Source organism: Gracilinanus agilis, chromosome 6 (genome assembly GCF_016433145.1).
Source record: "Gracilinanus agilis isolate LMUSP501 chromosome 6, AgileGrace, whole genome shotgun sequence".
NCBI lineage: Eukaryota > Metazoa > Chordata > Mammalia > Didelphimorphia > Didelphidae > Gracilinanus > Gracilinanus agilis.
Genome location: NC_058135.1, coordinates 165,002,006 through 165,014,831, shown reverse-complemented (window position 1 = coordinate 165,014,831; position 12,826 = coordinate 165,002,006). Strand labels below are relative to the sequence as shown.

At 35.7% G+C, this 12,826-nt stretch overlaps 1 protein-coding gene across 1 annotated transcript in view; it reads right to left on the bottom strand.

The window, feature by feature from the left end:
- SCFD2 (sec1 family domain containing 2) overlaps positions 1–12,826 on the bottom strand; it is a 428,420-nt gene that overhangs the window by 253,295 nt on the left and 162,299 nt on the right. Inside the window, exon 5 of the mRNA XM_044681730.1 lies at positions 7,716–7,965. Coding sequence (XP_044537665.1) covers positions 7,716–7,965 — 250 coding nt within the window. The remainder of the gene's footprint in view (positions 1–7,715; positions 7,966–12,826) is intronic.

The window sequence follows — 12,826 nt, the reverse complement described above, 5'->3', positions numbered from 1 at the left end:
CATCAGAGAAGTGAAGCTCTTATCTACCCTAACACAAATCACAGGCTTTTCTTTGATCTTATTAATGGAGGTTTGTCTTCTAGATCTTTATTAGCAAGAAAAATGTCCTTCATGAATACTTGCCCGCATATATTTCTTCAGTTTATCTTAAGACTGTGTTGCTTAAAGGTAGCCATTACATGGAAATAATTTACCTTTCCGAAGAAAGGTTGGTAAAAGGATTAAAAAATCAAACAAACAAAAAAAACCAAACTCTAAAGCTTTTTTCTTGTCCCCATTCCTTTCTTCCTCTCACTCATTAATTCACCTCTTTCCTTTATATGCTGCCTTGTGTAATGCACAACAGGCCACTAATTTTTTGCTTTTAAAAATCCTATTCTAACTGAAGAATACTTTTCAAAATTTCAAAAATCCATCCCTTAAGGAACCGATTCCCAGGCCCGAAGCATCACTTGTGGCTGGGCAGTACAACAGGATGTTGCTGTGGTAACTGGCAGATGGATTAGGAAATTCCTCCCATCACCAGCATGAATGTTCCACACACTTCAATGCCAACTTGAGTCCATTCCAGCACTGGGAGGGCTTTATAAAAACCATGACTATGCAGAAGACACACATGGGTCTGGAGTATGGACTTGAGGATCGGGGGGGGGGGGGGGGAAGGGCAGTAAATTCTTCATCCCATCATGTAAGGATGAGAGATTTTGCCTTATCTCCAAGTTCTGCTATGATTAGTTTTCCATCACTGTGGATTCCTCCTTTTGTTAATACCTTCACTTAGCTTATTCTGCTTCCTAGCTTTTCCTGTCTGCCAAAAAAAAAATCACTCTGCTAAAAAAATGTTGTTTTCCATTATAGTTTGTGACACTGTGGTGTAACAGGGTACTTTCCTCTTGATTTCCAAGGTTTCTGCTGGAAACACTGATGAAGAACATATGTCTTCTCTAAATCACTCCCATGAGAAATCTTGAAGCTGTTACATTTCATTTTATTGTCCAACATATTAAAATAGCCCTCCACTACACTCATTACTCAACAGCTACATCAAGCAAAGTTAAGAAATGTTTAGCTCACATTTATAATGGATCAAGTACAGAGTAGACAGAAAATCATACTTTCAGTTTTTTCTCAAGAAGGTAGCAATATGATAGTCATTTTGTATGTGCATTTTTGAATTATTATAAGGAATTACCTCAAATCTTTATTTTTTATGATACATGATTAGCATATGCTTACAGGACTGTAGGACCATAAATTTACAGCTGGAAGAGAGCTTAAACGCCACTGAACCAAGTCTCTCGTTTTATAGATAAGCAAACTAACTGAGTGAGGTTAAATGACTTGTCTGGATCATATGGTTAGCAAATGGAGGCAGGATTTGAACTTAGATCTTTTGGACTCCAATTCCAGTGCTCTATCCACTGTGTCACTGTGCTCTGAAAGAACAGACCTCTTCACACTGATATATATATATGACATATGACCCTGAGTGGCAGTGATCACTATATATATGTGAATGTAATTAAGAAGTTTAAAGCTTCCCCTAAAATGCCTTTTTAACTCCTTTAATGGACTGATCTATGATCTTGGAGGACAAATGAGAGAGACAGAGAGACAAAGAGACAGGGGTAATAGACTCTTGATTTAGGAGACATTTTTTGATTGATGTAGGAATTTATTTCATTTGATTATGTATATTTGTTACAAGTCTCTCAGGGTGGGGAAGGATGGGAGGCAAATGGAGTTTTATGCATTTTTTCAGTTAAAAAATTTAAAACACATAAAAATATATTTAAGCAAATATGAATATTTAACAACTACAGAGTCCCTCCAATGATGCAAAGTGTAATGCATAAATACCTAGTCATCCTGGGTAAAGTCTTTTTCATGTTCTCTGGGAAATCCCCAAGGGGGCAGGGCAGCTGGGTGGCTTAGTGGATTGAGAGCCAGACCTAGAGACAGGAGGTCCTGAGTTCAAATTTGGCCTCAGACCCTTCCTATCTGTGTGACCCTGGGCAAATCACTTGACCCTCATTGCCTAGCCCTTACCACTCTTCTGCCTTAGAACCAATACACAGTATTGATTCTAAGATGGCAGGGAAGGGTTTAAAAAAAATCCACAAGGTGTTCACATAATGTAGTAGAGCCCTTTCTCTTGGTAGTACACGGGGTTGTCATGGAAAAATATAGACAGTTCATCTGTCCTCTTTCATTCTTGCTCTGGAACTAGCCCTTCTCTTTACCTGGTCATAAATCTTTTAGACAGCATCATTTATGTTACTTTTTTTTTTTTAATTTTTAAACCCTTAACTTCTGTGTATTGACTTATAGGTGGAAGATTGGTAAGGGTAGGCAATGGGGGTCAAGTGACTTGCCCAGGGTCACACAGCTGGGAAGTGTCTGAGGCCGGATTTGAACCTAGGACTCCCTGTCTCTAGGCCTGGCTCTCAATCCAATGAGCTACCCAGCTGCCCCCTATGTTACTTTTTTAATGCAATTCTTTAATTGGTAAAGTCTTTCAATCTATTTACATACACTGTGTCTCTCTTTCCATTGACCTGTGGGTGACCAGCAATTTAAATTTTTCAGAGATTTTCAGTGAGGATTATTGAGTAGGGGTCCAGCCATCAGTCAGGAAGTTGGACAAAATGACAGTGATAGTCAGTTTAGGACTCTGCTGATACTTTGAAAACAGTTAATATATGCAAATTGAGCAATGTACAATTTTCATAAACAAGTAAAGGATGAGAAAATAGAGATATTTCTGTCTTCACAAGGGAAAATTTACATTTTATCTAAGATTTCAAACCTTGGCTATTAGCCTAAACTCACTGTATCTACTTTCTCACCACTTACTCCTCAATCCCTTGTAATTTGGTTCCTTTTTTCACTTGTTGTCAGTTGTTTCAAGTGTGTCTGTCTGACTGATTCATCTTAGGGCTTTCTTGGCAGAAATAATGGAGTGGTTTGCCATTTTTTTCCAGCTTATTTACAAGATAAAGAATCTAATGCAAATAAGTTAAGTGACTTTCCCAGGGTAACATGGTTAATAAATATCTGGAACAAGACTTGAAACCAGGAAGTTGAGTCTTTCTGATTCCAAGCTCAGTGCTCTATCCACTGTGGCATTTGGCCACCCCATTTTCAGAACTGCACTGATAGTATTTTTGGCAAGGGAATTAAAAACTAGTATAGTCCATTCCAGTTCCAAATTTATGATCCCGTGATCCATTAATTATAAAATATGACGTCCATTTTTCAGGCTTCATAGCCCTTTATGGGCATTTTGTAACTCTTTCCTTTTTGACATCCTTTTCACTTTTGGTTTTTTATCTATTTATCATACCACTCAATTCTGATTCTCCAACTATCTTTCAAATTGATACATTGGTCTCTTGATGGTTTCTCTACCTGTCCCCGAAGAATGGTTGCCAACTAAGACTCTCTCCTCAGTCCTTTTCTCTCTATGTATTTTTTCCCTTGGCAATTCTACCTATTCCCATGGCTTTTAGACAATATTGGTTAAACAACTCCAGAAGCACTTTAACCTAAGCACGACCAAACTCAAGTTCATCTTTTTCACTAAATTTGGCTAACCTCCTAATTTTCCTTCTCACAAAAAGCACTTCCTCCACCATCAACAACGTCCAAAGCCTTGGAGATATCTTGGCTCTTCTCTCTTCCTTACTTTTTGTGTGTCAGTTAACAAGTCCTGTTGATTTTACCTCCAAGACACCTCTTGATTTGCTTCTTGATGGCAGAGTGGATAGAGTCAGGAAGTGGAGTCAGTGGAGTCAGGAAGACATGAATATAAACCTAGCCTCAAACACTTACTAGCTGTATGATCCTAGGCAAGTCCTTTAATCTCTGTTTGCCTTGGTTTCTTTAACTATAAAATGGGATCAAATGAGATAATAATTGCAAAAAATGCCTTGCATAGTCCGGTACAGGGAGTAGATACTATATAAATGTTTATTCCTTTTCCTTCCCTTCTTCTTCGTCCCACACCTATTGTTACTGCTGTCATTCTGGATCCAATTCCATGAAGCTGCCCCTTAATAAATATCCAAGCTCTTCCTTAACCTTTGCCACAATGCTCATAGCTAATATGTATAATTACATCATTTTCCTGTTCAAAGAGCTTCAAAAGCTCATCATCGCCAACAGGTCTTCCAGACTGGAAGTGCTCCCTCCTTCGTTCCTTCTTTTAATCCTGCTTAACTTTTCCTGTGCAGTCATCACAGTCTATCTTGTAGTTTTTTGGGGACAGAATTAAATTTCTTCAAGGGAAGGATTATGTCATTTTTTTCATCTTTGTATCCTAAACACTTAGCAGAATATAAGGCACACAATAAGTACTTCATAAATGTGTGCTACATTGAACTGGATCCTAAAAATCCCCAGTCAAAGGCACAGTGACTGAAATCATTGTGCAGACATGAAGTATAGGCACAATATGATGTGGGGGGGGGGGGGGGAGAATGAGCTGTATGGTCGGGATAGGATGGAATTGCTATTAACTCTCTATCTTCCAATTTTTGCTAACTTGGAATACCAATTAAAAGTATTTATAAAATTTATTCTTTAATTTGAAAACTGGTAGATATAGGACTGAGAATGGCCTAGGGCAGTGATGGGCAAACTATGGCCCGCAGCCAGATGAAGCCCCCTGAAATGTTCTATCAGCTACGCAACATTAGAATACAATGAGTAGGATACAATACAATGAAATTTCGAAAGAGTTGCCTTAGAAACATACTGACAGATGAGCATTTCCTTTCCTTTGGCCCCCCTCTTTAAAAAGTTTGCCCATCACTGGCTTAGGGGATAGAGATTAGCCTTGTAATGAGGAAGACCTGGGTTCAAGTTTGAACTCAGAAATTCACTGGTTGGGTAACTAATCCTAGTGGCTCACTCAATCTCTTACTGCCCCAGGTTGTAAGTTGCAGAGAAGGTGCCGCCCTACATTGATAGGGGAATCTTTACATCTTGCCACTGAAAAGAAAAGTTTATTTTCTGTATGGGGGAGAAGTAATGTAACAGACTTTCAATCAAGTTGCCTTCTCTAACTGTTTAGATCTGGCAGCTGCTCTTCCTTTCAGAAGAACAGCTCTCACACCAAACAAAACTCTTCCCACCTTCACAGATATTCTTGTAAAGTTTCAAAGTTAAGTTTAACCAAAATTACTGATAGTGTCCAGAGAAAAGTCACCAACCACTTCTCAAGACAGTGAGTTCAAGAGACAGTGGCCAAGAGTTCTCTAATAGTCTTCCCAGCATCCCAATCTTCCTTAAAGGGACCACTGTGATTTTTCCCTGGCCCTGTATTACAGGGGACAAGGAAAAAAATTCTTTCTCTGGTATTGATCTCTAATAGAATTATGCTAGATAACTAATTAATAACTAATTAAACTTAACAGCTCTTTAGCCACATACTGATCAGAATTGAAAAAGATACTGACTAACCATAATAGTTCTTCACCAATAGCAATTTTCACCAACTAAATAGTAAGTACTCTCTTAGAAGTTTTCTGTCTTTTCAGCTTTACATTTTAGTGCATTCAGGGCATGATGATTTTCCAAATTTCCACAAATCTTGAAAACGAGCATTTTTGATGCTTTCTCCTAAAAAAGTTCAAATAACTTCCCTTTGTTTTCACTCACAAGTCTGAAGGAAACTCCAAGATACAATGAAATCAATATTTTGCTAGAACTGAGGAGAAATGAAAAAAATCAACACAGGGCAACTGACATTTTAAGTCACAACCAATCTTCTCTTTTATAGCTTTTCACTTAGCAGGAGCTAAATCTTGTCATTTTGAGTAAGTCCAACAAACGGTTTTAACCAGTCAACCAGGAATCTCTTCCCCAGTGCCCTTCCCCTTTTCTTATTTATCCATGGGAAGACAAATTTTCTTTAAAAACAAAAACAACACAGACTAAATAGTTTGTATGTAGCTATTAGTTCTATAGCTATGGTGTTTGATTGTTACCACCATACATTGATTGAATGAGTTTTAAGTTCTTAGCATAAAAATAATTCCTAAAGCAATCCCAAGGAAAATTTTATTTGGCAAAATACAAGATCAAGATAATTAAGTTAATATAGAGAAATCATGTATTTCCACTATGTAATATCAATTATTTCCTGTCTGTCCTGTATACTACTTTCTTTGTGTAAAATTGTTTACACATTGTCTTTCCTATTATATGATAAGCTCCTTGAGGGTAGGAACTGTCTTTTGACTCTCTCTCTGTCTCTCTGTCTCTCTCTCTCTTTTTAAATAAAACCCTTACCTTCCGTCTTAGAATCAATACTGTGTGTTGGTTCTAAGGCAGAAGAGTGGTAAGGGCTAGGCAAAGGAGGTTAAGTGACTTGCCCAGGGTCACATAGCTGAGAAGCCAGATTTGAACCTAGGATCTCCCATCTCTAGGCCTGGTTCTCAATCTACTGAGCCATCCAGCTGCCCCCTCTTTTGCCTCTTTTTGAACCTCCAGAGCTTAGCACAAAGCTTGGCACATAATAGATACTTAATAATGTATGTTGATTGATTGAAAGTCTATTACATTACTTCTCCCCCATACTGAAATTAAACTTTTCTTTTCAGTGGCAAGATGTTTCCAGATGAAAACTTCATACATGGTTCCCTTTATGATCAAGTTTTTCAATAAAAGTATGTCAAGACCTTTGTCTATATTATCCAAGTAAAATTTTCTCTTTCAAAATAAGAGTTCATTGTTGGACTAGTGTCCATACAATATGTTCGTTTCTCTTCCTTGTGTCAGTTGGAATTTTCCTCTTTTAAAATGTTAAAGTGGTAAAGAAACTTGGGCTCAGTTTAAGTTATTGATCACTTCCACCTAATTTTAATAGCATGATAAAAGTGAAATTATGAACATAGAAATGAATACTTTGAATGATGACATTCTGATTTCATTGACCTTTAAAAAACAAAAACAAATAATAATATATCTTTAACACTTTTTACGTTTTCAGCTTTTACTTACTTGACTTTTAGAATTCCTTATTCTACAAGAACATTTTGAGAATGTAATTACATTTAAATGCAAATATGCTGAATAGTTAACTGATCACAGTGATCATCCTAAAAGGATGAAAAAGAAGGCCTTAAGCATATATTAAGTGGAAACAACATTGGTCCTTCCCAAATGGCATGGAAACATCCACTACTGAGGACAGGTGGCACAACAGTCTCTACTCTAATACACCATCATTAATTGTCTATTTCTGGAATTAAGGATTTTAGGAATAAACTTTGCAGTTAAAGATGCCTAACCTAATCAAAGCTTCAGGAAATTACCTTTTTGGGTTTATTCTGGTACAAATCACTTTAAACTTCTCCTTTAGAGCTCACAGTCTTCATTTGCATTGACAAAGAAAGAGAAAAATGGATGATCTTTAACTTTGCATGGCACACTTTAATCTGAGACTAAATTCCATAAGACTAAATTCTAAGCAGACTTTTCAGTGGAAAATAATGTTCTCTGCTAAGTAGTAAAGATTGCCTTCTAATGAGAAGCTATTATGAATTTATCACCTCAATTGATTTCTTATCTTGGAACTCCTTGTAATTCCATTTTTTAAAATGGTAAAACATAAGCAATAGAAAGAATAGAAATACAAGCTTAAAAATGCATAAATAGCTCCAAATGAGATACATTCTTGAGTTTTTGTCTGACTCTTAAGCACTCACCTAAAATTTTCTGCAGCAAAGGAGACAACTTGGGTTCTTCAGAGAAAGCCATAGATAGTGCTACCTTCACCATTTCTTCAGCTGCATCCAAGTTTTTGCCAGTTGGGATTTCTCCAACAACTGAATAAATGTACACTAGCAAGATCAAAAGGTCTTCTGGGTTGTAGTCATCATTGGTGCGCTGGCTAAAAGTCTTGATTATGGGCAACAACTGATTCAGCACACTGGACATTGATGATTCCCCAATACTCTGAAATAAAGGGGTAAAAATTCACAAAATAAGAGAAGCCACCTGGTACATCAATAATAATTCTAAAATATCATACCTACTACTTAAATAAGCATAGTTTAAGGTTTACAAAGTGCTTTACCTATGTTATCTAAATTGATCCTCATTCCAATCCTATGAACTGCATTTTACAGATGAGGAAACTAAGGTAGAAAGCAGTTAAGTGACTTACTTGATCTAGTAAGTATTTGAGACAGGATGTAAACTCTGGTTTTCTTAACTCCAAGTCAAGTATCTACCCACTACAGATATACTGAATAAGGAACCTGTAGCCTCCCAATCAGGAAGAAATGGGGTCAAGTCCCACATTTGACATATTGTCTATGAGGCTCTATAATTGTCCATCACAACTTTCTACGACAATTGTCAATTTTGAATCTTTAGAGGAAGATTCTTCACTGGGAATTCCCAACACTGATGAAAAAATAACCCTAAGTTTTAAAAAATAGTTTACAAGCTCATGACTATTCTATAAATGTCATCTTTTCTATACTACATAAGCTACATGCAGTTAGAAATCAAATCTCTTACAGTTATTGTTCAGACTGATTTTTTTTTTCTTTTTGCCACGGAGAAGATATTAGCAGGAAACTGAGCATTAGTAATTTTTTTAAAAGCAAAATCCCTCAGTTGACTAATCTGGCTGAATACTCTCTGAGAAGATCAAGAGAAAGATGAAATATGATTCATTTTATACTTTACATTTTTGTTTCTGAGATAAAATTAAGAAACAAAAAAATTAAAATCTTAATAATTAAAGGATGAAAAATCTTAAATCATTTAATAGGCTCAAAATGTAGTAAGGAATTAATATCACAGCATTGACTTTTTAAAATAAATAATACAATCAAATGAATATTGTAACTTTCAAAGGCATTATGTGGGAGACCAAGTTTATTTTCATGAAGCTGCATTGCTGAAATCTCTTTTGTAACTGACTTCGAAGCTTGCTCCACTTTTTCAGAGATATTCTAAGTAGTGGTAAATATTCCTTTGAATATGGATCTGATTTTTGGAAATAACCAGGTTATTGAAGGTGGGTAATCAAGCCAGATAACAACACCTGTGATTTTAAAAAATCAGTGTAACTACCTAGAAAAACTATTAAACAAAACCAATGCAACCAAAAGTAGAAGGGAAGCAACAAATTGGGAAAAAATCTTTATAACAAAAACTGCTGAAAATGGCCTAATTTCCCAAATTTATAAGGAGCCAAGTCAATTATACAAAAAAATCAAGCCATTCCCCAATTGATAAATGGTCAAGGGACATAAATAAGCAGTTTTCAGATAAATACATAAAAACTATCAATAAGCAAATGAAAAAGTGTTCTAAATCTCTCATAATTAGAGAAATACAAATCAAAACAACTCTGAGGTACCACTTCATACCTAGCAGCTTAGCCAATATGACAGTAAAGGAAAATAATAAATGTTGGAGGGGATGTGGTAAAATTGGGACACTAATGCATAATTGATCCAACCATTCTGGAAGACAATTTGGAACTATGGCCAAAGAGCTTTAAAAGACTGCCTTCCCTTCGATCTAACCATTCCACTGCTGGGTTTGTATCCCAAAGAGACACTAGGGAAAAATACATATACAAAAATATTTATAGCCATGCTCTTTGTAGTGGCAAAAAAAAATTGGAATATGAGGGAGTGTCTCTTGATTGGGGAATGGCTGAACAAATTGTGGTATCTGATGGAGATGGAATACTATTGTGCTGAAAGGAATAATGAACTGGAGGAATTCCATGTGAACCGGAACAACTTCCAGGAATTGATCAGAGTGAAAGGAGCAGAACCAAGAGAACATCGTACACAGAGACTGATACATTATGGCACAGTTGAATATAATAGACTTTTTTAGTAGCAGCAATACAATGACCCAGGACAATCCAGAGGAACTCATGAGAAAGAATGCCATCCATATCCAGAGAAAGAAGTATGGGAGGAGAAATGCAAAAGAAAAACATGATCAATCACATGGTTCAATGGGTATATGATTGGGGATATTGACTTTAAACGATCACTCTCTTGCAAATATTAATAATATAGAAATATATTTTGAACAATGATCCATGTAAAAACCAGTGGCATTGCCTGTTGGTTCCAGGATGGGGGAAGGAGGAGGGAGGGGGAAAATGAATCATGTAACCATGGAAAAATATTCTAACTTAATTAATTAATTAAAAATAAAATAAAATAAAAAATAAAACTATTGATGTTTCTCTTGTGGCTCAGAAAGTTGTCTCTAAGGCAGCTTCAAAAGAAAAAGCTTCAAAACTTTTTGCAGCAATGGCTGCATCATGGGAATAAGTATGAAGCTCTTCAAACTTATTCATTCAACAAGTACCATTGAGTCAGCTTTGCCTGTGCATATGTCTCTCAAATATATTTGTCTAATCCTAGTCTCTTTTGGAACTTCAATATTGCATCTCTATTAGACATCTAGAACTGGATATCCTGTAGTCATCTTAAATTTAACATGCCCATACTAGAGTCTTTTCCAACAAATGATGGTGTAAAGCACTAATCACACTATTCATTATCATGTGATATATTCTGGAAATGCTAGTAACAGTAACAAGAGAAGGGGAAGAAGTTAAAGGCACAAAGATAAAATGAAAAGGAGCTTAAAATGTTTCTATTTGCTGAGGATATGATGGCATATACTTAGAAAAATACTAGGAAATCAGTGAAGATACTAATTGAGACAATCATTTTAGCAAAGTTGCAGGCAACAAAATAAATTATCAAAAATCAACTGCATTTCTATATAATAATAGCAAAACCTGAGAAGAATAGAAAGGAAAATAATATCTAAATAAGTACAAAATAAATAAAATATGAGGTTATTAACATATCAAAGCACATAAAAGACTTGAATAGATACAATTTCAAAGTGATACTTTAAAGAAGAGAATTTAAATAACTAAAAGAATATTCATTGCTCCTGGTGAAGCCATACCAAAATGATAAAAATGAAAATACTACCAAAGTTAATTTACATTTTTATGCATTGCAAATCAAATAATCAAAAGGATACTTTATAGAACTTCATTCATTCTCTAAAAACTTGGAGGTTCTCTGTATACCACAAAAAAGCAAAATTTTTGGTCTGAAAGCATAAAGTCAAAATGGACAAGAAAAACAATATAATTTATATATAATAACTAACCATATGACTTACTGAGGAGAAAAATAATTTTCAGAAATAACAGAGGAATAGTAACTTTGAAAACATACATCCTATAATTATTGTCTCATCAATAAAGTTAAAATGGGATGTATTCATGTCTCCTTTCTTTGCCCTATAAGCTCCCAAAAATGATTTAGAGGGAAGACAGAATGTGTTTGGTTTGTTAAAACAGGAGCCTTGAAAGCAGTTAAGAATTTACTATGTGTCTACTATGTAGTAACCATTTAGATATATACATATATCTTTTACTAAGGGCCAGACACTGTGCTAAGTGCTTTACAAATATTATCTCAATTGTGCTTTACACACTTGTGATTCTCACAAGAACCTAGAATTATCTGGAGCCCAGCAGTGAAGGTACCAGCATGTACCACTGGTAGGACACATGAATTTAGTTCTCTCTGACTCCAAGGTGAGTCTCTTACTCACTACAATGTGTTACTTCTCCAAATAATTTTCACATGATCAGAGAACAACATAGTTGTGAGGGCCATCCAGTCCAACATCTACCTAAGGAAGCTGTTAGGGGGCATCACAGCATAGAGCTCTCTGACTGCACTCAGGAAGATCTGGGTTCAAATGCAGTCTCATACACTTACTAGCTGTGTGACCCTAGCAAATCATTTAAACAATATTTGCTTTGGTTTCCTTATGTGTAAAATGGAGATAATGGCAGCCACCCCTGGTTGTCGTGAGGTTCAAGTGACATCATAATAGTAAAGCCCTTTATAAACCTTAAAGCACTATAAAAAGCTAGCTATAGTTATTATTGCTATTAAAAAGGAATCGACTTTAAAATCTGGCTGGCCTGAGGTTGATTAGTCTCTGTTTTTTTTGTTCCCATTCTGGAAAAGCAAGTTGATAAACCAAGTACCCATTATGCCAGGAATCCCATAAAGGCCTCCTTTCAAAATTTCCTCCAATTTTCATGGAAGGAGATTATTATTAAATAGGAAGAGAATTTTAAAAAATCATTCAGTCAGGATCCATATTCTCAACCATCAGAATTTCATTTTTCAGCACTCTGTTGAGGATTTCATATCATAAAGAATACTCATTCCCCTATGGCAGCTATGGTGGTGCAGTGTATAGTGAGTGTGCTAGACTTGGAATCAAGAAAACTCGTCTTTCTGAGTTCAAATCTGGTCTCAGACACTAATAAATGTCAGGCATGAATAAGCTGGGTGACCTTGGATAAGTCACTTAACTCTATTTGCCTCAGTTCTTCATCTATAAAATGAGCTAGAGAAAGAAATGGTAAACCACTCCACATCTTTGCCTAGAAAAACCCAAATGAGGTCAGGAAGTCAGACATTACTGAAATGACTGAATAACAATACCCATCCACCTATGTTTAAAGTACAATGAGGCTTCTATGGGCATGTAAGATATATAATATATACTCACCAGCTTTATAGAAATGTGGATATAAAGAAATTACTCTGCTTAACTTAAGAAAATGGAAATAGCAATAGAACTAAATGTAAAACTAAGAAAGCTAAAATCCCTGTTACAACCTAATCATGGTGCCAATTGTATAGACCCATTGTTCTGACCTCTTCAAATTACTGTTGGGACAGCAAGTAGCAAAAGAGCATCTTGTTATATAAAGATACAT